This window comes from Saccopteryx leptura, chromosome 2 (genome assembly GCF_036850995.1).
Source record: "Saccopteryx leptura isolate mSacLep1 chromosome 2, mSacLep1_pri_phased_curated, whole genome shotgun sequence".
NCBI lineage: Eukaryota > Metazoa > Chordata > Mammalia > Chiroptera > Emballonuridae > Saccopteryx > Saccopteryx leptura.
The window spans coordinates 21,435,917-21,460,589 of NC_089504.1; the positions used below are offsets into that span (position 1 = coordinate 21,435,917).

At 45.6% G+C, this 24,673-nt stretch overlaps 1 protein-coding gene and 1 long non-coding RNA gene across 4 annotated transcripts; one reads left to right on the forward strand and one right to left on the reverse strand.

Moving 5' to 3' along the window:
- Positions 1-1,971: 1,971 nt before the first annotated feature.
- On the forward strand, positions 1,972-22,421 carry WDR31 (WD repeat domain 31). 2 transcript variants are annotated; one of them, XM_066367383.1, is made up of 11 exons: positions 1,972-2,064; positions 5,824-5,918; positions 10,019-10,159; positions 10,590-10,719; positions 12,412-12,486; positions 13,596-13,740; positions 13,838-13,938; positions 15,746-15,813; positions 16,775-16,916; positions 18,740-18,902; positions 20,725-22,421. In XM_066367383.1, the coding sequence occupies exons 3-11, from the start codon at positions 10,047-10,049 to the stop codon at positions 20,883-20,885; spliced, it is 1,098 nt and encodes a 365-aa protein (XP_066223480.1). In that variant the 5' UTR covers positions 1,972-2,064; positions 5,824-5,918; positions 10,019-10,046; the 3' UTR covers positions 20,886-22,421. The 2 variants fall into 2 exon arrangements, with proteins under 2 accessions (XP_066223480.1, XP_066223479.1); XM_066367382.1 differs by having other exon boundaries at positions 10,587-10,719; positions 20,725-22,417.
- Positions 20,971-24,216, reverse strand: LOC136394350 (uncharacterized). Of its 2 annotated transcripts, XR_010749185.1 has the most exons (3): positions 23,604-24,106; positions 21,220-23,179; positions 20,971-21,184 (listed from the first exon to the last, which is right to left on the reverse strand). It is a non-coding gene; the product is annotated as an uncharacterized lncRNA (long non-coding RNA). The 2 variants fall into 2 exon arrangements; XR_010749184.1 differs by having other exon boundaries at positions 20,971-23,179; positions 23,604-24,216.
- Between the last annotated feature and the right edge of the window lie 457 nt (positions 24,217-24,673).

Here is a 24,673-nt window from a genome sequence, read left to right on the forward strand (position 1 = left end):
AGGCTCCGATGGCCCGGGCGCTGGGGATGGGTCCTTGGCCTCTGCCCCAGGCGCTAGAGTGGCTCTGGTCGCGGCAGAGCGATGCCCTGGAGGGGCAGAGCATCGCCCCCTGGTGGGCGTGCCGGGTGGATCCCGGTCGGGCGCATGCGGGAGTCTGTCTGACTGTCTCTCCCCGTTTCCAGCTTCAGAAAAATACAAAAAACAAACAAACAAAAAAAAAACCAAGTGTTAACAAGGGCAAGAGGAACCCCAAGGAGTATGCTGTGGGAAGATAGATCCAATAGCCAACCTTGATGTAAAGCCAGAAGCCACGGCCAGGGCCACCATCAAAGCAGCCTCCCGGCCCATGCAGGTTCGCATTGGATTCGGACAGTCGGTAAAGAAACAGCGGAGCCAAAAACTGATGGGCCATAGTCTTTAATCCTAGCTTGCACCTGGCGAGCAAGTAAAAAACATACACTGGGCTCCAAAACCCAATCACATTCAGTGCTCACAAAGCCACTGACTTATCCGAGTTTCCTAGAATCAAAGGTTTCTAGCTCACCAGACTTATTCACCTCTGTTCCCCATCTCCTTCCTTATCCCAAATACAAACTCTACACAAACTGGCATCTCACTCAGCACTCTGCCATCTTGGCTGCTTCTCCTGGCCTCCTCCACGTGGCCTTTCTCTGCTCTCCTCTGATCTCTCTTCTAATGATAATCTCAGGAAGCAAGAGCCAGGTCCCGTTCTGCCCCCATTTTATAGTGTAGCTTCACAACCTTTAATCCAATATACAGAATAGGGAAGTCTCTAATACAAGGTCACTTCTCTGAGGCATGATTGGATTGTACCGCCCCACATCAAAAAGGGTGGGAAAGGCTTAATCCCAAAACCAAGCCCCAGGCTACAACAATCCTGCCTGCCCCCAACACACATTAATATCACCTGGGCGAAGGCCTCCTTGTGTCGTCTTTAACAAAGTGAGCATAATACATTTTATCTGCCCAACACTTGATATTCTCTAAAGAAGAATTTCCCTCCCTCAACTGTTTCCATAGGCACCTAACTTTCAGAAATTTCACAAATCTTCATTGAAGGCAGTTCTGTTGGGAGATCTGCACTGCAGGAGGCACCTACTATAGCGCAAAAGATATGTTGGCTAGAATCTCTATGTTCGTTCGTTCATTCATTTATTCTTTCATTCATTCATTCAACAAGCCCTTACTGTACACCAAGCCCTGTGCTATGCACTAGGAATACATACATGAATGGACTCTAGTCTGAAAGCAATGCTATTGCAGCTGCAAAAACTTTGGTGGCTTCTGTGAGTTTCCAGAACGGTCTCATCATTGGATTGCAAGAAGGCACTGAGGGATCTCTTTGCTATGGTGGTGGGCCATGAAGGTTTGATGAAAGAAAGAGTGAAAGGATGGCGGTCGCCAGTTCGAAACCCTAGGCTTGCCAGGTCAAGGCACATATAGGAGTTGATGCTTCCTGCTCCTCCCCCTTTCTCTTTCTCTTTCCTTTCTAAAATAAAATAAAATAATTAATAAATAAAGTCTCAAAAAGAAAAAGAAAGAGTGAAAGGAATAGGGGAATGAGGGAGCTGGGGAAATTTCCAAAGGAGGGCTCTCTGCTTGGGTGGAATCAGGGAAAACTCCAAAAAAATAAAGCAACATCTCTACATGGGCGAATAACAGTGTAAAAGGTGACATTTATTAAGGGTTTTCTCCGTGACTATTCCGGTGGTACCTACCTACTTTCCCTGCATTATATAGATTCTTTGACACCGTGGTCTTGGACATATCTGTCCTCAGGAACCTCACCAACCCGTTGTTACAGTAAGAAAGCAGAGCCGGGCGCTCTCGGCTGGGCCGCTGGGAGACATCAGGCAAGCGGAACGACGGATCAGCAGCCCGCGAGGGCGCCCGGAGGCTTTTCTCCAGAACTCTCACTCTAGCGACGCGCACCTCGTTGCTAGGGGCGGAGGCACAGGAGGCTGTGGAGTTCCGAGGTTGCGGACGCCCTCCGTCTCGGCGCCCCCGCCAGCCTTACCTCCCGGCTGGGCAGCCTGCCGATCGGTATGGAGCCCGAGGTCGGGGAAGAAGGAGCTCTGAGGGCGGGCGGAGAACTGGAGCCTCGCGCTCTCCGGACCGCAGACGCCCACCTGGCCGAAGCGAGAAGAGCGTTCCTAGGGTTGGGCTTGGGTTGGGTGGCGCTGGAATTCTATCTTGGACGTCCCTAGTCCCTTTTCACTCACAAGCGCACATCAAGGATAAGCTTTGGCCGTCCACATAGGCTCGGCGAGGGCCATTTGTGGTGTGAAGAGCCAGGAAGGAAAAACTGCACGCAGATTGTCCTCAAAGCTTGGGGCAACCTTGGGATTCTGGCCTAGTACTGAATCCCTGTGTGACTCTGGGCAAGATTCTCTTATTTCCTGCCTCAGTTTCTCTTTTTGTACTACGTATTAGAAGATTGAATCAAACCACCTCTCACACGCTTCTACCGTGATTTTGTGTTTGACCTCTGGTTTACATGCCTTGGTCTCCCAGAGTGTAGGTTAGATGTGTGCAGAGGGAGGACGATATGAAATCATCATTTACATAAACAGTGGACCAAGAGTCTAGGGAAATAAGGTCTGGTTCTCCAGCTCTGCCTCTGTTTGACCTTTAGCAAGACACAACCCTTGAAGTCCCGGTTTCTTCATGGAAAATAATAGTTGAATACATGCTAGAGTCGATCAAGAAACAAGGCACTGGAGAGCTAAAAGAGACTTATCTGAGTTATGTGTTAGGGTGGCCATTGGGTATCTCAGCACCCTTGGAAAGATAATTAGGAAAGAAATGAATTCTGAGATCCATTTTAGGCCCAGTTCCATCAGGAACCAACAAGGACATCCAGAGCCATAACTGAGTTTATGGCTTTCCCAAATTCTTGCCATCTTTTCTGGACCTGAAATTGGAAGGGGTGGGGTAAGTTGTTGGGCAATTTTAAAGGACCTTATATTGTTGGGTCCTTTCCCAGACTCACTCTTCACTTTAGTATGCCTTTGATTCATTCATTGATTCATTGATTCATTCAACAGATATTTGCCTTGCATCCATTCTAGGTTATGATTAAAGCACAGATACAAAAATGAACAAGACACTAACCCTTCTCTCAAGTGTATTACATGTTCACAATATAAACAGTGGAAGATAACTGAATAATACTTCCATTTAGATTAGTCAACTCATAATTAAAGCATAGACATTATCTAAGTGCATATACTTTGTTTTTGAGATTTTAAGTTGCCTTGGTATATAATGTAATAAATTCTTAGCCTTCGTGTGATCAATCACTCTGGTCAGAGGACAAAATTGACTTCAGTTTAATATCCTGCAGATGCATATATCCATTTGTGTCTGTCCTCTGAGTATATTTATGTATGTCTAATATGTGTTTTAAGAGCGGTAGTAATAAGGGTGACTTTTCTACTTTCAGTATTGCTATCAATCATGTTAATAGTCATCATTTACTATCAACAGTTTGCCAGGCTGAATTGAGGGCTTTATGTGCACTACCTTTCGTAGTGATACAGTATAATATGCTGATCAGGAGCAAGGTCTCTGGAGTCAGACAACCTGGATTCAAGTTTCAGCTCTGCCACTTATTTGTTAACATGGGCAAGTTATTAACATCTCTGTGCCTTACTTTTCTCATCTGCAAAATTCCAGAGGTTTGTGGAATAGAGTAAATGAGTTAATAAATATAAAGCACTTGAAATAGTCCTTGGAACATCTTAAGTGCTATTTTCAATCTTCACAGAAGCCTAGTTGTAAAGTTATTATCCCATTTTACACATAGGAAACTGAGACTTAGAGAAGTTCAACAAATTGCCCAAGGCCACAGCAGAACTGTAATTCAGACCTCGTGCTAAAAAACAAGCCAATGCACTCAATCAAAGGTTTTATTTTGTGCTGCTCTTAATTCTTAGAATAAGCTACACTGTCAATCGATCATTAGAATTTTTTTTTTTGTATTTTTCTGAAGTTGGAAATGGGGAGGCAGTCAGACAGACTCCCGCATGCACCCAACCGGGATCCACCCGGCACGCCCACCAGAGGGCGATGCTCTGCCCATCTGAGGCATTGCTCTGTTGCAACCAGAGCCATTCTAGAGCCTGAGGCAGAGGCCATGGAGCCATCCTCAGCGCCCGGGCCAACTTTGCTCCAATGGAGCCTTGGCTGTGGGAGGGGAAGAGAGAGACAGAGAGGAAGGAGAGGGGGAGGGGTGGAGAAGCAGATGGGTGCTTCTCCTGTGTGCCCTGGCCGGGAATCGAACCCAGGACTCCTGCACGCCAGGCCGATGCTCTACCACTGAGCCAACCAGCCAGGGCCCCATCATTAGAATTTTTAAATTTGAATCCTTAGAATAGAGTTGTTAAAATGCAATAAAACTGGTTTCTTCTTTGTAGATGTTTATAATGAAAAATCTGGGCTAGAAGTCAATTGCTTCTCAGTCTTTTGGCTAAGGTGAAGCGTGGATTAAAAGTCAAGAGGTCTACCTAGTTATAATTTTGAGTAAATGATGTTTGTGTCCTCATTCTCCAGATCTTTAAATAAAGGGTTGTTATGTGACTTTTGAAAGCTCTTTCAGTGGTGGACTGGGATGCAGAGGACCCAGGTTCAAAACCCCGAGGTCGCCAGCTTGAGTGTGGGCTCATCTGGCTTGAGTGTGGGCTCACCAGCTTGAGTGCAGGGTTGCTGGCTTGAAAAAGGGGTCACTTGCTCTGCTGTAGCCCCTCAGTCAAGGCACATATGAGAAAGCAATCAATGAACAACTAAGGTGCCGCAACAAAGAATTGATACTCCTCATCTCTCTGCTTTCCTGTCCCTATCTGTCCCTCTCTCTGTCTCTCTCTGTTTCTGTCACAAAAGAAGAAGAAAAAAGAAAAGCCCTTTCATTTAAAATTCTATGGATTTTACTTATTAAGATATTTTTAACAGGAGACATTGCCTTTCTAATAAAAACAGTAAGCTCTGAGGTAAGCAGTTACCTCTGAAGATTTTTTTTTTTTTAACAGAGTCAAAGAGAGAGATAGACAGGGACAGACAGACAGGAACGGAGAGATGAGAAGCATCAATCATTAGTTTTTCGTTGTGCATTGCGACACCTTAGTTGTTCATTGATTGCTTTCTCATATGTGCCTTGACCGCGGGCCTTCAGCAGACCGAGTAACCCCTTGCTCGAGTCAGGGACCTTGGGTCCAAGCTGGGGAGCTTTTGCTCAAACCAGATGAGCCCGCGCTCAAGCTGGCAACCTCGGGGTCTCGAACCTGGGTCCTTCCACATCACAGTCCGAAGCTCTATCCACTGCGCCACGGCCTGGTCAGGCTGAAGATTTTTTTTTTAATTTGTTTTCTTTTAATTTATTGATTTTAGCCAGAGAGGAAGGGAGAGGAAGACAGGAATATCAATCTGTTCCTGTATGTGCCCTGACTGGGGATCCAACTGGCAACCTCAGTGCTTCAGGCCAATGCTCTTATCAGTGGAGCTATCCAGCCAGGGCTAGTCAGGCTGAAGATTTTTGATGAACAGAAGTACTATGGGTAAAATAAAAATATGATATTTAATGGTGCATTTAAATATATCCTATTTTGCATATTTAAATAGATGTATAATTAACATTGTGGCATATTTTCCCTAAAATTCTTGGAATTTTGTAAGATCTCTTTCTTTGTGAGGGAAGACTACACTTAACAATCGCTTTAATTAACAAGGTCCTTAATTTATCTTTCAGTGCAAAGATAGGCTGAGACAGAGAAGAGATTAACTTAAGTGTCTTTTCACTAATTACAGAGATTAGGGAGTGGATGCCTGAACTGGTTTCCAAAGGATGAACATGACAAAGCATTGAAGACCGCAGTGCACCAAGAAGATCCTATTGGTTTGGGGTAAGTAATTCTGAAAGTTATCTTTTCCTTAGAATGTTCCAAGAGTATGCTTTAGGCGGGAAGTATGGCCCTCTGAAGATACCAGTTAAGAATCTAATCAGTTTTAAGCAGAGCCAGTCCATTTATAGCATCTGCAGTTTCCAGTGACCTAGATCTATGAATGGCATCTGTCCTTAGTTTGATGACAATGTTGAAAAATGGGTTAGGCTGACAGATAGGACACCCTGAAACATATCAACCTACAAACAATACAACATCCCAAGCTTTTTGCAAGCTAGCCTGAAATTTTTCCTGTCAGCACATCTTGGGCTTATTATAGAAAACTTGAGACGATCTGACCTAGAAGGGACCTTAGATTAGTTACTTCACAAATGTTTTGTCATACTGTGCAAGCCACTTAAGATACAGAGATGAATATGACAGTCTTTCCTCTTAGGGAGCACATAGTCTTCCAAAAATCATTTAGTCTGATGCCACATTTTATAGATAGGGGAGGGGGTTGAGGCACAGAGTGGGGGATGGAGGAACAGGGACACAGTGAATTGAGGTGGGGGTGGAGGGTAGTGTGCCACACACACTTTCCACTGCATTGTGCTTCTATACTGGTTACCAACTCTTTTCAGAAGGTCAATAATGGCAGCTTCTCAAAATGTAGGCTAACATTCTTCTGGAAAACTATTTGTTAATGGTAAGGAGATGATTGAGAATATTTGCTGAGTGTCAGCTGTTGTCTTACTATAGATTCTTTTTCCTAGAACAAGGCTAGTTGTGCCCATAAGAAACCTATCCCCCAGAACTTCTTTAAGCAGAACCCTAGAAGAGATGGGGACTCCCACTGCCCCAATGACTTCCCTTTACGCCCTGGCGTCTCAGGCAACAGCTAGTTGCAGGGGACAATAGAGTAGCTGAGATTAGCCCCCAGTCACATACCTTTAGTCCCAGCAGATGTCCACAGTGGTTACACTTTCTGTTTTCTCTTTTTCCCCCCTGTTTAACCACTGTAGGACCTACACAAGTTAGGGTTTAGGAGGTGTTTCCTGAATGAATGTGTAGATGAACACCTGTCTTTCTCTTTAGTTGTCGGGGATAATATCATACAACTAAATCTTGAAAACATTTAATAATATTTTCTTCTAATATAGTAGTATCCATTATTGATTTAAAAAATTTTTTTTTTAATTTTTAAATTAAAAAAAATTTTTTTTTTAATTTTTTTTTATTTTATTTATTCATTTTAGAGAGGAGAGAGCGAGGGAGAGAGAGAGACAGAGAGGGGGGGAAGGAGCTGGAAGCATCAACTCCCATATGTGCCTTGACCAGGCAAGCCCAGGGTTTCGAACCAGTGACCTCAGCATTTCCAGGTTGATGCTTTATCCACTGTGCCACCACAGGTCAGGCTCCATTATTGATTTTAAATCCTAGGTATAAGTTCTAGGTCAGTGGTTCTCAAACTTTTTGGCCTCAGGACTCCCTTTAACTCTTGAAGTTTATTAGGGGCCAAAAGAGCTTTTGTATTAGTTTTGTTTTGTTTTGTTTTTATCTGCTAATGCTTGACTGTAGGGTGAATTCACAGGGTCAAAAGAGTGAGGCCGGGAAAGGAGGAAAAGCAGAAGCATGCAATTAGTCTTTTTCAAAAGGATACTCTTCTTCTCCCACAGCCAAGGCTCCATTGGAGCAAAGTTGGCCCCAGCACTGAGGATGGCTCCGTGGCCTCCACCCCAGGCACTAGAATAGCTCTGGTTGTCACCGAACAATATCCTAGATTAGTGGTAGTCAACCTGGTCTCTACTGCCCACTAGTGGGCATTCCAGCTTTCATGGTGGGTGGTAGCAGAGCAACCAAAGTATAAATAAAAAGATAGATTTAACTATAGTAAGTTGTTTTAGAAAGATTTATTCTGCCAAACTAGGCAAAAATCCGACATAAAGTACTTGGTAAGTAATTATTATTATATGCTTTAACTTGCTGTAACTCTGCTTTATAAATTTTATAAAGTTCCTTCCCTACTTTATAAATCATCATTACTGTGGAACCGGTGGGCGATTAGAAAATTTTACAGCTAACAGAGATTCAAAAGTGGGCAGTAGGTATAAAAAGGTTGACTATCCCTGCCCTAGATGGTCAGAGCATCGCCCCCTGGTGGGCATGCCAGGTGGATTCTGGTCAGGCACTTGTGGGAGTCTGTCTCTCTGCCTCCCTGCTTCTCACTTCAGAAAAATACAGAAAAAAAAAAAAAAAAGAAGAAGAAGAAGAAGAAGAAGAAGGCTCTGTTTCTATGTGACCACTGTGGGAAATGAATAAGCTTTCTCTACCCTCAAGGTTCTTTGGCTGGCCTCATAATCAAATAGACATGATGCAGGTTATTAAGAGAAAATAACCAAATTTAGTACATACATATGTGTGGAAACACTGCATACATGAGAGAGTGAGAGACCCCATGTGCATAAGAGGTTCAGAGATAGAAAGGAGGATTGAGGGATATAAGACATCCTGAGCTAGAGATGAGATAATGCACCTTGGGGATAATGACCTCAAAAGGTCATTAACGGATGATAAAGAGAGCAGATTATTTTTTTTAGTGAGAAAAAGACAGTTGGGCAGACAGACAGGGACAGATAGGAAGGGCGAGAGATAAGAAATATCAACTCATAGTTGTGGCACCTTAGTTATTCATTGATGGCTTTCTTATATGTACCTTGACTGGGGGCTGCAGCAGACCGAGTGACCCCTTGCTCAAGCCAGAGACAATGAGCTCAAGTCAGCGACCATGGGATCGTGTCCTACACTCAAGCTGGTGAACCTGTGCTCAAGCCAGATGAGCCCATGCTCAAGCTGGCAACATCGGGGTTTCAAACCTGGGTCCTCAGCATCTCAGGCCAATGCTCTATCTACTGCACCACCACCTGGTCAGGCAAGAGCAGATGTTTAGTAAAAAAAAGTTTGCCCTGCTTGACCTGTGGTGGCACAGTGGATAAAGTGTTGGCCTGGAATGCTGAGGTTGCTGGTTCAAAACCCTGGGCTTGCCTGGTCAAGGCACATATGGGATGATGCTTCCTGCTCCTTCCCCCTTCTCTTTCTCTCTCTCTCTTCCATAAAATGAATAAAATCTTTAAAATTTTTTTTAAAATAATAGATTTTTTAAAATAAAAGCTTGCCCTGACGTGTAGGTGGGTCACAAATGTGATTGCTGATACTATGTTACTATAGGCAAAGCCCCTGATTCAAGTGCTAGGTCAGGGATCGGGAACCTTTTTGGCTGAGAGAGCCATGAACACCACATATTTTAAAATGTAATTTCGTGAGAGCCATACAACGACCTGTGTGCGTTACGCATTATCCAATAAAAATTTGGTGTTGTCCCGGAGGACAGCTGTGATTGGCTCCAGCCACCCGAAACCATGAACATGAGCGGTTGGAAATGAATGGATTGTAATACATGAGAATGTTTTATATTTTTTATTTATTTATTTATTTATTTTTTTTTTACAGTGACAGAGAGAGAGTCAGAGAGGGATAGACAGGGACAGACAGGAACAGAGAGAGATGAGAAGCATCAATCATCAGTTTTTCGCTGCAAGACCTCAGTTGTTCATTGATTGCTTTCTCATATGTGCCTTGACCATGGGCCTTCAGCAGACCGAGTAACCCCTTGCTCGAGCCAGCGACCTTGGGTCCAAGCTGGTGACCTTTTGCTCAAACCAGATGAGCCCGTGCTCAAGCTGGCGACCTTGGGATCTCGAACCTGGGTCCTCTGCATCCCAGTCCGACTCTCTATCCACTATGCCACCGCCTGGTCTGGCTGTTTTATATTTTTAACATTATTATTATTTTTATTAAAGATTTGTCTGTGAGCCAGATGCAGCCATCAAAAGAGCCACATCTGGCTTGCAAGTCATAGGTTCCCGACCCCTGTGCTAGGTAGTTAAGGAGGATGGTACAGAAGTGTTTCTTGAGCCTGAAGCTTAAATTGCCTGTAGCTCAAAACAGTCCACATCCCACAGAAGCACTTCTTGGGGTGGCTCATTCTGAACCCCCACGCCATACTGCCATCATTGTGCCTAACAAAACCAATGGTATGTCTTGGTCCTCTTACTGAACAGGGAACGCAACTTGTCGCAGCCACAAGGGATGCTGCTCCCCGGGCGCCACCTGAGACGGGCTCCTCCTGAGACTCTGTGTGGGTACCGTGCCGTGATGGGAAAACTTCAGAGCAGATTCAAACACAGCACTTACAGATACAGGTACCACCATCCTGCCTTGGCATCCCAGGTTTTATCATGCCCCGTTGAAATTCTCCACTGAAGAAAGGGAAGGCCCAGGCGAGTATCCATGACCTTCCCCAAACTGTCAGTTTGCCGTTTTCTTTTGGATGAGAAAGAGTCAGCTTAGTAGCTAGTGTCTGCAGCCATGCAGAGAGGGGCCCGACGTCTTCTGAATAATCTCTAGAGTGAGTATGGCCTCCTGGCATCTGGCTTTAGGATTCCCTTTTACCAGATTCAGTCATTCGGAGCTTCTACAGAGCTACCACTTCTGGTAATGTCCGTGCGTCCGTTTTTCCTTCTTTCTCCTCCGCCTGGCCTGAATTGCTACCTCCCCCACTCTCTTCTTCCCCTTGCTCCCCTGTGCACTCCCATTCCACTGGGCCTCCCTTCTCTGCCCTCTCTTTAGCAGGCCCGATGCAATTACAGAAGAGAGAATTCAAACTAGAGCCTCTCAAGACTATAGCCCTGCTCATGTGGATGCCGTGTCTGTTGTTGCCGCTCTGAACTCAGACCTTTGTGTCTCCGGAGGAAAAGATAAGGTGGGGTTTGCCGTGTTCCCCAGGGCACCAGCTTCCAGCAGAGAAGGGAAGATGTCTGGCCAGTGAGTGCTGGTGTCTCACCTCGGGCAGCAATGTTGAGTAGTGTAAATAACGGTTTAAGAAGGAGAAAGACTCAGTTGAAATCCCTTCTCTGCCACTCCCTCTTACTTTGAGCAAGTCTTAATTCTTTTCAGCTTCATTCTCTTTATCTATCATATTAAATGGGGATAATAATGCCAACCTCACAGGGCAGTTGTGAGGATTAAATGGTAAAATCCTCAGTACTATGCCACCCACATGCTCTTTATAAATGACGAGTGTTCTTATTCCAGCCAATCCATTTGTATGCCAGCACACAGACACACCAAAAGGAGCCGGCTAGTCCCTTCCTTTGTGTTGCTCTTTTGCCAGAATCTCCATGTTGGTATGGATTGTGCTTCCTCTCACTGTCACCGGAAGCTGGCTGTTTTCTCTCCCTTATACTTGGTTCAATCAATAGCACTCACAGCTAGGATATTGGTAGCAAAAATATTGGTTCTTTTGTGGTAAATAATGCCTCTGATTTTCAATAGCCTTTTAGATTCTTCAAACTCCATTTCACACTGTATTTCACTGACTTTCAGATGTACACATTTTCACATTTTAACACCTCTGAAGTCAGTATGAATTTAAAAATTGATAATAAAGCATAATTTAATTGGCAGCATTTAGTCTTAAAATCTATATCATCTTAGACACATGAAATTTTATTTGTACGAGCTTCCCCTGTGAGGGGTAGAGGAGCAAGGATTAGCATCTCCACTTTGAAGATTAAAAACTGGGCTTTAGGTCAACTACTAACATGCTTTTTACTCTAGCAATGAACTAGAGACTGGGCCAGAGAATGCTTTTAAAATCTTGTTTAGGGGGAAGGAATGATTACAACAAAATATTTCTTTTTAAGATTTTATTTATTGATTTTAAAGCAAGAGGACACAGAAAGAGAAATGGGGGTGGGGAACGGGAAACATCAACTCTTAGTAGTTGCTTCTCATATGTGCCTTGACCAGGCAACACTGGGGTTTCGAACCAGCAACCTCAGCATTCCAGGTTGGTGCTTTATCCACTGTGCCACCACAGGTCAGGCACAACAAAATATTAAGTATATACCTGGTAAAAAAGATGGAAAGAAAAGTTTAACAATCATTTTTACTGACAGGTGGGACATGAATGAGGTTTTTTTGAATTTAAAAAAATGCAGTTTTTTTTCACAATTATACTTAATGCTACTGAACTAAATACTTACAAATGATTAAGAAAATGATAAATTTTAAAAAATTAAAAAAGAAAATGATAGAGTTAGGGGGAAAAATCTATCCTAATAGATTTTTCTATTCCTATCCTATGTGGAACTCTCTTTCAGCATCTACGACCAGACCTCAACCTGAATCAATTCCCATTCAGGAGTGTTATTCCAAACCCATCAGTGAGGTTCAGGGGTGGCCTCGGAGCTGGGGAGAGACAGGGACCCATCAGGAGGAAAGACAGAAACTCAAACTAGGGGGACACGAGGAGGGACAGAATAGAACCTTACTGCTTGATGCAAGTCCCTTGACAGAGAGAGAGAATTAGGTAGAGAATGAAGTAAAGTCTTGTTTCATTCAGTTAAATGAATATTCAGCCAAACTAAAGTATGCTACTGACTCTCCGCAGACAGTCGTGGCCTATAACTGGAAGACCGGAAACGTGGTGAAAAGGTTCAAAGGACACGAACGTGAAATCACCAAGGTAAAACCGTCAAATGATTATTATCATGGAAGGAATTTGAAACCGAATAAAGGAATACCTAATAGCGCTAGATAGTGAGAGTGATTGAATATTCAGTCTCAAAGGAAAATGCAAGGGCTTGGTATTTGATGCTGAAGTCCAACTCCAGGAAAGCAGTGCGGAGCATTCACTTAGCTACTGGTCCGGTATATTCGACATAATTTTTCTTTTGTTATTAAGCCCTGAATAGCTCAGGGGGTAGATAGAGAGTAACTCTCCCTGACCGATCCTAACTCAACAGGATATTCATTGAAAGCTTCCTGTATGTTTACTATAGCTAGAAAAACAACAAAATCTCCATGCTCAGGAATTTTCTAGTCTAGTTGGGAGATTTTTTTTTTAAAAGCCAACAATAGTTGCCTGACCAGGTGGTGGCGCAGTTGATAGAGCGTTGGGCTGGGATGCAGAGGACCCAGGTTTGAGACCCCCAGGTCACCAGCTTGAGCGCGAGCTCATCGGTTTTGAGCAAGGCTTACTAGCTTGAACCCAAGGTTGCTGGCTCGAGCAAGGGGTCACTCGGTCTGCTGTAGCCCCCCGGTCAAGGCACATATGAGAAATCAATCAATGAACTAAGGAACTGCAACGAAGAATTGATGTTTCTCATCTCGCTCCCTTCCTGTCTGTTTGTCCCTCTCTCTGACTCTGTCTCTGCCACAAATAAATAAATAAATAAATAAAAACCAACAATAGTTAATAAACATTAATTTGTTAAATAGCTTCACAGAGTAGAGTGAGTTTCCAGCAAAATGATAGAGAATGCCAATTTATAATAACTCCCCTCTCTGAAGTCTACCTAAGTGAACCAAAAATTAGGACACAAACTATCATAATGAAACTCAGCACCAGCCGTAATCGCATAGCACAGAACAGGATTATTTACCTGCCAGATACAGTGCATTTTGAACCAGACTGAGAGAGAGTATCAGGCTCTAACACACTTATCCTCAGGTCTTTTCCCCACTTTAAAGTCCAACCAATCAAGCACATCAGAGTTTTATTTATTTATACATATTTATTCTGTGTGTCTGTGTGGTTTTTTTCTTTTTTCTTTTTTCTTTTTTTTTGAGCAGATAGCCTGTATTCACAAATCAAACCAGTTCTTCAGCGCCTCTCGGGACCGGATGGTCATGATGTGGGACTTGCATGGTTCCTCACAACCAAGACAGCGTTTCTCGGGCCACGCCATGGTGGTCACTGGATTGGCCGTGAGTCCAGGTAAATAAAGCAGAGCTCCTCCCGGTGCTGCTGTACTTTCTGAAAACCCTATTCCAAGTCCATCTCATGGACAATCTTTTTGCCATTGTTTCCAAAGACTCGTCACAGCTGTGCACTGGCTCTCGGGACAACACCCTACTTCTGTGGGATGTGGGCACCGGACAGTGTCTGGAGAGAGCTTCAGTCTCCAGGAACCTGGTACGAACTCAAACTTGCTACGGAGCAGGGCAGCAGAAGGGAGGATGGGGTGAGGCAAAGGGCCTGGGCAAGAATCAGGAGACAGGCGTTGGCCAGATGCTCAGTTTAGAGCGTCGTCCGGACATGCTGAGGTTGCAGGTTCAATCCGGGTCAGGGCACGTACAAGAATCAACCAATGAATGCATAAATTAGTTCAACAACAAATCAATGTTTCTTTCTCTGTCTCCCTTTCTCTAAACACCGATAAATAAAAATTTAGAAAAGAAAAAAAAGAAAAGACCAGGAGACGCACGACCAGGTATAGAGGCCTGGGTTCTCGTTACTGCTCACTGCTAACTCGGCCTCAGCCGCAAGCCTCTCAGGGTTATCGGATTAGATGGTCTCGTAAGGTCTTCTGCACCAGAGAACAATACCACTGGTTTATATGGGAATCTTAAATCTTTCTTCAAAACACAGTTATTTTATTTTTCCTGTGGGTCAGACACTGTGCTTAGAGCAGGATTTGTGATAAGGACACAGTCTCTATCCTCCAGGATCTCACAGCTCATGTTCTGTGTTCTGTATATATAACATTATGCAGAGAAATAGGTGTTACATATTGTTTTCTGTATAATTTCTGTTTAGGGAGACCAGAGTTTTCCAGTAGCAGACTGGTATTTAAACTCACAGCCTTTGGGATCAGTCATTTCTGGGTTCAAATTATCGATCCATCATGTTTTAGCTATGTTGTCCCAACAAATTTACTTAGTCTCGGTGTCTTCATTTATAAAATAGGGAGAATTATATTACCTGACATGGTAGATGTTCCTTTAGTGGTCATCAAATGTCAACCATAGTTACTGGTACCTTTTCCAGTTTTGTTTTTTGGTTTGTTTGTTTTAATTATTTTTTTTTATTTTTTATTTTTCTGAAGTGAGAAGCAGGGAGGCAGAGAGACAGACTCCCCTGCATGCACCTGACCGGGATCCACCTGGCATGCCCACTAGGGGGCGATGCTCTGCCCATCTGGGGCATTGCTCTGTTGCAACTGGAGCCATTCTAGCGCCTGAGGTGGAGACCACGGAGACATCCTCAGTGCCTGGGTCAACTTTGCTCCAATGGAGCCTTGGCTGCAGGAGGGGAAGAGGAAGATAGAGAGGAAGGAGAGGGGGAAGGGTGGAGAACAAATGGGTGCTTCTCCTGTGTGCCCTGGCCAGGAATCGAACCCGGGACTTACACATGCCAGGCCTACACTTGACCACTGAGATAGCTGGCCAGGGCCTCTTTTCCAATTTTGAAGACAACTGTCGTGGCAAGATGTGCTTTCCCTATGCCTTCCATGTTTGGGGAGGTTCCTGGAAAAAAAAGAAAATACTGTTGTTTTGGGTTGTTTTGAAAAGTCCTGCATGCCTGTCCACCCGGAGGCCATAGGGATACAGTGAAAGGGGAGCACTTCCCGAACCCTCTGTGGCCTAGACTAGGGTTTCAGTGGTCCCACTTTGGGACAGGGGCTGCTCCTCTTCGCTGCCGCAGGCCAGCAGCTTTTTTTAAAACCATGTGCTTGGGGTTCAGGCATTCTAAGAGCACCTGCATGCATTTGGGTACTCACAACTGGCCCAGCTGCTACCACTGGCGCTGCTAACCTAGGGGATGTCGGGAAAGCGTGACTGGTGGGTATCTGCAAAACAGACTCCCTTCCTCTAAGTCCGATCTCCTAGTTCGGCGTCCGTGAGAAGAGGTGCAGAGATGCTTTTTTAGCGCAGTTACAGGAATTCCAGCAAATGAATGACTTGGTATGGAGACGTTTTGAAAATTACACTTCTTCCAGGTCACTCACCTGTGCTGGGTCCCCAGAGAACCATACGTACTGCAGACTTCTGAAGATAAAACCATCAGGTGGGCTTACTGAGCAGCAGTGAAGGTGTTTCTGGTGAAGGTTTGTGGCTCCCGTGCTCACACGATTCCATTCCCACTCTGCTTCTCCGCATCCCCAGGGCCATCTGCCCCTCTGTCCCTCTCTGGTGCTGGGCCCTCTCTGATCTGGCCCCACTGAGTCATCTGGGTAGAGGGTGGATGCCACTCAGGCCAGGAGAAAACTCCCCTGTTCTGATTGGTCAAAGCAGCGGATTGTGCCCACCCCCGCTGTGTGAGCTATGTGAAAGCCTTCAGATTGACCTCAGGACCTGTCACGTGCTCCTGCCGCCCCTTCACACTGCCTGGCTCTGCTTGCTACCCTGCCCAGTTCCTCACGTTCTCAACCACCCAGCCCTCGGGGGAAGCCCTCCCTGGAAAAGCAGGCTCAGAGACTATCAGGGGAGTCAAATGAAGTAAATTGTTCTGAGAGTAGGGAGTGTGACTAGTGGATTTCAGAAGAGATTCTACTTAGAAAATGGTAGGAATGAGACAAGAAGTAAAGTAAAAACCACTCTCTACTGAACCCCGTGGCCCAGGTTGACCAAGGCGTATAAATCTTTTGTGTCTGAATCTGGAAAGATGACCGCTCCTCTCTACACTATCATAAGTTCCTTAAAAAAATTCTTTTTTTAAATCACAGGCACAGAAATATTCTCTTGTCCCAAAAGGCTAGATTAACAAATTAACTTGTACAATTAAGATGCTTGGTCTAAATTTCTATTAACTAGATCTCAAAATAGAAAGCACTCAGACGTCACATTGTTATTTCCTGCCAGCTTTGGAGTCTCTGTGATCTGGTTCGCGCTGCTGCTTTTCGGTATATTATGACTCCATGCTGACTGGCTAAAGTGGCAAAGACCCTAGACGTTTATATTTGCAGGTGGTTACAGATGTATTTCAGATACATTTACTATAAACTCATTTTTACTATAATGTCTTTCAGATTATGGGACAGTCGGGGGCTGCAGATGGCTCATACATTTCCTACAAAACAACACGTTCAGACCTACTGCGAGGTCAGTGAGGACGGACACACGTGCATCTCCTGCAGCAACGGCTTCGGAGGAGAAGGCTGTGAAGCCACGGTGAGGGATCAGGTGGGGTCCAGTGGTCTGGTTGCTGATGACCCAGACCCTCTGGCCTCATGCCTGTACTGGGCTACACAGCAGGTCTACTAATGGCTTGGGCCTATTCCAAGTACATTCTGTAAGGCATCCTTTGCATTCCAGATGCTTCTTTCAAGAAACACCCATTAGCCTAGGGCAGGGGTCCCCAAACTACGGCCCGCGGGCCACATGCGGCCCCCTTAGGCCATTTATCCAGCCCCCGCCGCACTTCTGGAAGGGTACCTCTTTCATTAGTGGTCAGTGAGAGGAGCATAGTTCCCATTGAAATATTGGTCAGTTTGTTGATTTAAATTTACTTGTTCTTTATTTTAAATATTGTATTTGTTCCCGTTTTGTTTTTTTACTTTAAAATAAGATATGTGGCCTGACCTGTGGTGGCGCAGTGGATAAAGCGTCGACCTGGAAATGCTGAGATCGCCGGTTCAAAACCCTGGGCTTGCCTGGTCAAGGCACATATGGGAGTTGATGCTTCCAGCTCCTCCCCCCTTCTCTCTGTCTCTCTCTCCTCTCTCTCCCTCTCTGTCTCTCTCTCTCTCCCTCTCTCTCTCCTCTCTAAAAAAAAAAAATGAATAAAAAAGTTTGGGGACCCCTGGCCTAGGGCTTTCTAAATTGGTCTAGGAATGAGGAATGGGATGAGAGTCAAGATAGGAAGGTGTGATATTCTAGAACTGGCCTGATGTCCATCCTCCCAGCAGAGCTTAGAAAGGGGAAGGAGTGTTTGAAGGACCAAGTGCTGCTCATTGCACATGTGGTCATAGTAAAGGAAGTGCAAGCTCTTTAGGAAGTTTGGAGCTCCAGTGTTTGTCAAAGGTCCACCCATCCCTTACCCAAGCTTTTCTTGCAATTAATTTTGGGATAGGATTCTCCAAAGGACTTTGGATTCCTAATTGCGGAATGTCAGTTAAATGGGTTATCTAGTTTCCAAATAGAGCAATTACAGCTCCCACTTTATCAAACATTGCTTATGTGCGAGGCACTGGGCTGAGCACATGACATGCATTATTTAATTTAATCCTTAAAACAACCACGTGAGGTAAAGCACTATTATATTTCCCATTTTACAGATGAGGAAATAGAGACATGGCGAGTTGAAATTTCTTGTACAAGACTACACCTCTAGTAAGTGCTGGGTTGAGCTTTTAAGTCCCAGGCTATTAATGTAGCATCTCTTCTCCAAGCTAAGCATTTCCAGCTCCTACAACTGTTCCCTCGATGACATGGTGTCCAGTGACTTCATTATTTTTTGGACACAATTCAGTGTGCTCACCTAGCTGAACATTATTCTCTGCGTGTGGTCTGATCTGTATCAGCAAGAGTAGATAGAACTGGCAGGACTGGCACCTCCCTGGCTGGAGACTAATCTTCATATACCAAGGTTTAGTGACTACGCACTAAATCAGAAAGTCTGTGCCTGTCTGTACTTATGAGAAGGTGCCCCTAGCCCTGGGGGCCCACAGGACCCACAGATACCCAGGGACTGTCATAGAAAGGAGGTCACTTCCTGCTGTCTCCTCATGCTGTAGGACTTGGGGCTTCACTACCCTACCCATGGTGTTAGGAAGGCAGCGATCCTCCTGGCACATCCTTAACCGGGGTTGTGTGAGGTATAGCTGAGGATTAAAATCACCAGGTGGGTGGATGGGATGGATGAAGATAAGGGGTAGCTATATAAGTAGGTAAGTGGAGGGAACACGTGGGTCACGAGAGGGCGGGGCAGAGAGATCAAAGAATGAAACTGGAGAAACGTGGACGTATGGCTAGCCTATGTCATTACTTTGCAGTTGTGGGACCTAAGGCAGACGCGGAACCAAATATGTGAGTACAAGGGGCACTTCCAGACTGTTGCATCCTGTGTCTTTCTACCGAGAGCATTGTCCTTGATGCCTGTGATTGCTACCTCATCGCATGACTGCAAGGTGAAGATGTGGAACCAAGATACTGGAGGTAAGGCATGTGCTGTTGGTGCTTCTGAAAGATGCGTGAAGTCCTGAAGGCTTCTTAGAACTTTCTTTCCATTGCTCAGCACAGCCATGCATGTCGTGCCACTGTTTAGCCCCTCGTGGTTAAGACACGACACCAACACCAGATGCCAGAATCTCTGTTCAGCCTTTGGCTGAAGGCCATTACCACAGAACTCCTTGTACCATATGGTACAGACTCATTCTTGAGAGTTTACATATATTTGGCTTTTGTATTTTTTTTACTTGAAATTCCTTTAACTTGTGGTGCTCAAAATGTCTGGAAAAGAACCAAAATAGTCATTGTAAAATATATTTTTCAAGGACTACAGTGAGAGCCTCCACTCTTGGTGGAGTAAGGATGGTTTCAGACGGACTCCACCCTGTTTTGACTCTGCAGCTAAGGTCTGAAATCGCCCTCAGGTCATGGCTCCTCAAAGCAGCGGAGAGAAAGATGTTTTAGGGAGCGCTGATCCCCTCCTGTATGGCCAGTAGCCACGGCCACCATCACAGCTGCCTGGCCCATGCAGATTCACATTAGATTCGGACAGACAGTAATGAAACAACAGAGCCAAGAACTGGTGTGCCATTACCTTTTAATCCTAGCTTGCACCCAGCGGGTGAGAAATACACACAGTGGGAAAACACTTCCCTTTCCATTCAGGGCTCCCAAAGCTACTGACTTATCCGAGTTTCCTAGAATCAAAGGTTTCTAGCTCACCAGCCTTATTCACCTCTGTTCCCCATCTCCTTCTCTCTGCACAAACTGGCTTCTCCTTCAGCACTGCCATCTTGGCTGTTTCTCCTCTCCTCCATGTGGCCTTTCTCTGTTCTCCTTCAGCATGGGCTGTTAAACATTCAGTAATATTGAATATGGTCATAGTGGGAGTATTTAAACCACAAAACTTGGCAAGTGCTATGAATAAAGGCTGTTTTTTTTCATTCCAGGAAGCTGATTTACCAGCTTCCCACTGCCTCCATGATATTCTATCCTGGACACAGGATTCTGTAGACACAGAAATAGCATTCATTTAGAGAACCTCAAACCAAATCCCTCCTACAGTAATCTTCCAGAAATTCCGGCCCCAGCAGCGAAGGGAGGGTCGCTCCTTCTGAGAAGAGAGGTGAGATCATTATCAAGTGGCATGCAGGCTAAACCTCCGTAGCAAGGACAGCCCTGCTGTGCCCTCATCTGCAGTCACCCTCTCTAGTCACCCAGGTGGGACGTTAGTGGGAGGTGGGGAAGCAGCTTTTTGGACTCAGTGAACATAAACTTGAGACCAGGGGGCACAAGATCTGAAGTGCTGCCCTGCCCCCCAGATGTGTGCCTGTAGTTCTGGGAAGGTTCGGCATGCAGGTGGAAGCCCCAGACCGCCCGTCAGGTCCCCCGTTATCCTTGTCTTGATGGTTAGCAAGACCGTGGGAGGCCAGCCACTGAAAGCCAGTCTCCCCGTCTGTTTCCCCCTGCCCTGCCCTGCCCTGCCCTGCCCTGCTTTGTTCCAGGGCAGGTAACCGAGGGCAGCTCTTGAACACGTCCTTGCTGGTGCTGTCTGAACATATTGCTAGGCGGTAGACACCCATCCTGTGTGGTCTGTGTGCCATTCTCAATAGTTGAAGCCTAAGCTTACACCCCAGTTCTGACTTCCCCACTAGTGCATGTTCCTCTGAAGCACATGCTGCCTTTCTTGTCCCGGTCAGATGCATATAGCACGTGCGTTATTTTAATTAGGTGGATTTTTTTAAAGACATTGTATTTCATGATATTGCACTCTTGGCTGATGCTGCTGGTTTTCTGCTTCCTCCCCCAGCCTGCCTGTTCACCTTGTGTTTGGATGGATCAGGACCGTTGACTTCCCTGGCCGTTGGTGACACCATCTCCTTACTGTGCGCAAGTTTCAGCAGAGGAATTCACTTGCTCAGAGTGGACTACAGCCGAGGGCTGGAGCTGCGGGAAGTGGCAGTATTCTGAGGCCAAGAGACGTGGGCTGGACAATATCAAGCCGTGGTTCTCTTTCCCCGGTGTGGCTTTGTGTTCTTTCGTGTTCTCTTCAGGGCAGGGCGGGGTGGGGCCGCTGTTCTTTGCTTAGTTGACTTAGAAGGTATATCAGGGTTAGAAGTCAGTTTAAGGCCAGAGGTTCAAAATCAGGTGCAGAGTTTAGAAACATGGACTAAACATAAGATTCTCCATCTAAGTTAAATTCAGCTGCAAGTTTTAATGAGCTCTTGGGACTGCTTTTCAAAAAAACGTCTATGGCTCAATGTGGCAACCTGTAGGCCTTTGTGATAGGCCTCAATGTGGCAACCTGTAGGCCTTTGTGATAGGCCTCTGTGAGTCAGGTCACAGGCTCAGTCTATCGAACTGACCTTTTCCATGTCTCCATAAAAGGAAAAAGAGCAAGGAGGAGAGAAACTCTGTTTGCTTGTCTCAGAATTATCTACACGGGAAAGAACAGGGCAGTGCCGCAGAGGAAAGAGATTGTGGACACGAGATTAAGCCGCCGTCCGGCTCCTTGGCAATGTGAAGAGAGCGGTCGGGGCAGGGAAGCCAAGGCCGTGGCTTCTACTCAGAGTGATGGCGGGAAGGGCGGCCGTCCCTGCTAGTTCTTGCACCTTCTGGTACCTAGACAGGTGCAGCATTTGCATGAAAAAAGACTCAGGGTGGCTTGAAGAGGCTGACAACTCCAAGGACCTTGCCCAGCATTATAGGACCAAGGTCCTTGGACCCAAACTGGTTCTGTGGATAAGAAAATGGAGAGGTTGTGAGATTAAGGCTTGAAAAAATTTCTTATTTGTGCATTTTAATATTTTTATTTAGAGTTATGTAAACTCTTTCTAGGGCCTGGCCAGAGTGAGGCAAAGGGAATGTTTGTAGTGACAACAGAATATACAGAAAAAAGTAGAGGCAGGGACTCAACTGTGCGCTGACCACTGAGCCCCCCGTAGTGAGGGGGCAGGATGCTCAGGTCTGCCTGTGGGGCCCCCAGGACATCAGTCCCACCTGGTGCTCACAGCCCATCTCCTCCTGGGAAGGTCGGGTTCCTCCTGCCGACAGGCACCCCCACACCCGAGAATCCGCTTCTGATGAGTCCCAGTCAAAGAGAGGTTTTGTGTTGCTGTTCTCTGGCCCCTGTCTGCCCCTGGTGCTCAGGCTGAGAGCCATCTTCCTGTCTCCCTCCTCCACCCTAAGGGCAGCTCCCCCAAACTGTCTTCATGCACTGGGAAGATAATCTTGAGCTACTGCAAAGCGTCAAACCCGAGCTTGAATCTCCACTTCTCCATGTAGCTGGATGATATTGGGCAAGTGAGAAAGATCTGAGTTTCTTCACTTTTTAGATGGGGCCACAATCATATGTTCCCCACAGGGCTGTTCTGAGAACTGAACAGAAGTATATTAAATGCCAAGCAAGGTAGTAGGTGCTTATCAACGGTAGCCACTGTTTTTATTGCCCTCCATCTAGACTGAATGTTCTCTTTTCTACCAAAATATTTATCAGTCTTTCATCCTTTTTTTTTTTTTTTTTTTTGGTGTGTGTGTGTGAGAGAGAGAGACAGAGAGAGGAACAGACAGGGACAGCAGGAAGGGAGAGAGATGAGAAGCATCAATTCTTTGTTGCGGCACCTTAGTTGTTCATTGACTGCTTTCTCATATGTGCTTTGACTGGGCGGGTGGGGATTACACCCGAGCCAGTGACCCCTTGCTCAAGTCAGTGACCATGGGATCACATCTATGATCCCACACTGAATCCAGTGACCCTGAGCCCAAGCTGGTGAGTCCACGCTCAAGCCAGTGAGCCCGCACTCAAGCCGGTGACCTCTGAGTTTTGAACCTGGGTCCTCTGCGTCCCAGGCTGATGCTCTACCCACTGTGCCACCACCTGGTCAGGTCATTCCTTCACCCATTTCTTTAGATCTTATTTTCTAAGTCTTTAGACATTGTTCAGCTTCCCCTTTGATTCCTTAAGTTATGGGTCTGGGCACTCTGGAAGGACAAAGAGGTGGTGAGTGTGGAAGCTGCTTCATTGAGCACCTACAGAAGGCTGAATACGTTCACTCTGATTCTTATTGTTATTCCCATTTCACAGATGAGGAAGCTGAGGCCAGGGACACCCAGTCCTTTGCCTAAGGTTACAACCCACAGGTAGGAAGGGGAAGAACTGAAATTTGAACCTGTGTCAGCCTGACTCAAAGCCAGATTACTTCCTCTCTCTCCCATTGCCTTTGTATGATGTCACAAAGCTCACTTTAGAAGTGTATAGACAGGCCCTGGCCGGTTGGCTCAGTGGTAGAGCGTCGGCCTGGCGTGCAGGAGTCCCGGGTTCGATTCCCAGCCAGGGCACACAGGAGAGGCGCCCGTCTGCTTCTCCACCCCTCCCCCTCTCCTTCCTCTCTGTCTCTCTCTCCCCCTCCCGCAGCCAAGGCTCCATTGGAGCAAGGATGGCCCGGGCGCTGGGGATGGCTCCTTGGCCTCTGCCCCAGACGCTGGAGTGGCTCTGGTAGCGACAGAGCGACACCCCGGAGGGGCAGAGCATTGCCCCCTGGTGGGCAGAGCGTCGCCCCCTGGTGGGCATGCTGGGTGGATCCCAGTAGGGCGCATGCAGGAGTCTGTCTGACTGTCTCTCCCCATTTCCAGCTTCAGAAAAATACAAAAAATACAAAAAAAAAAAAGAAGTGTATAGACAGACCATACGTTGTTTGTATATTTCTGGGCCTGTTATTAACACTTTGGCTCCAAGCAGTAGACAGGTATCTCAGGGAAAGTTCTAGAGCACCTATAGCTGACCCTTTCTTCTAGAAGGAAGGCAGGCAGTAAGGAGCAGGTTGGGAAGGGGTCCCAAGGAAGGGAAAAGGCTGCTGATGGGGAACATACCTGTGAGAACATAGTACAGAAATCAAATTGGTTCCCTAAACTCTACCTGTGTGCTTGATGTATAAATTCCTTACCTGTACATTTTAATAGAAAATAGTTCAATAAATGTAAATGTTAGTAGAAATTTTTAGTGTTATATGCCCTAACCAGGTATTCTTGGCACCTAAGAGACAGGCCACTAAAATGCATTCCCTCGTTCTTTGAACACTTCATTCCAGGGGCTGCCCCTCTAAATCGCATTAAGGAATTTTCCAAAGGCCTTTTTTCCAGGAAAGTGTATAATAAGTTCTTAGAATCTGGATAAATATATATTTAAATTTTAAATTAATTTGTATCTTTATTTATGAATTTATCATTTAAATATATTTATATATTTAAGGAAAGGAATGGTGATTATTAATGGCCTTCATTTTGATACAGGAAACACAAGTATAAAACTCAGTGTTTTTAACCTCTTAACACAGTTTTTAAGTGTTTTTAACCTCTTAAAAACTGGTGTTTTTAACCTCTTAACACTGAGAAGAGGGAACTTAGGTCTCTGAGGAGCCCTTGAAAACATAGTTATTAAAGAACAGCTTCATCATTAAAAAAATGACGGATGGCTTGTTGTTTCCTGAAATGAGCACTTGTGTTTGGCACAGGCTGCCCAGCTGAGAGTGCATTCCCGGTGAGGCATGGCCGCGAGCATGAGGTCTTGTCAGTGGGTGTTGAGTGGAAGTGACAACGTCCACCTTACTCTCTTAGAAGAAACATATTTGTCCAGGATTACCGCTGGAGGTCCCTTCCCACTGGCTGGAATGCACACTGCCCATAACAGCTCAACTGTTAGATGAGGACAAGATGCCGAACCAGCCGGACAGAAGGAACCTGAGTCCCGAATAACCTCCAGG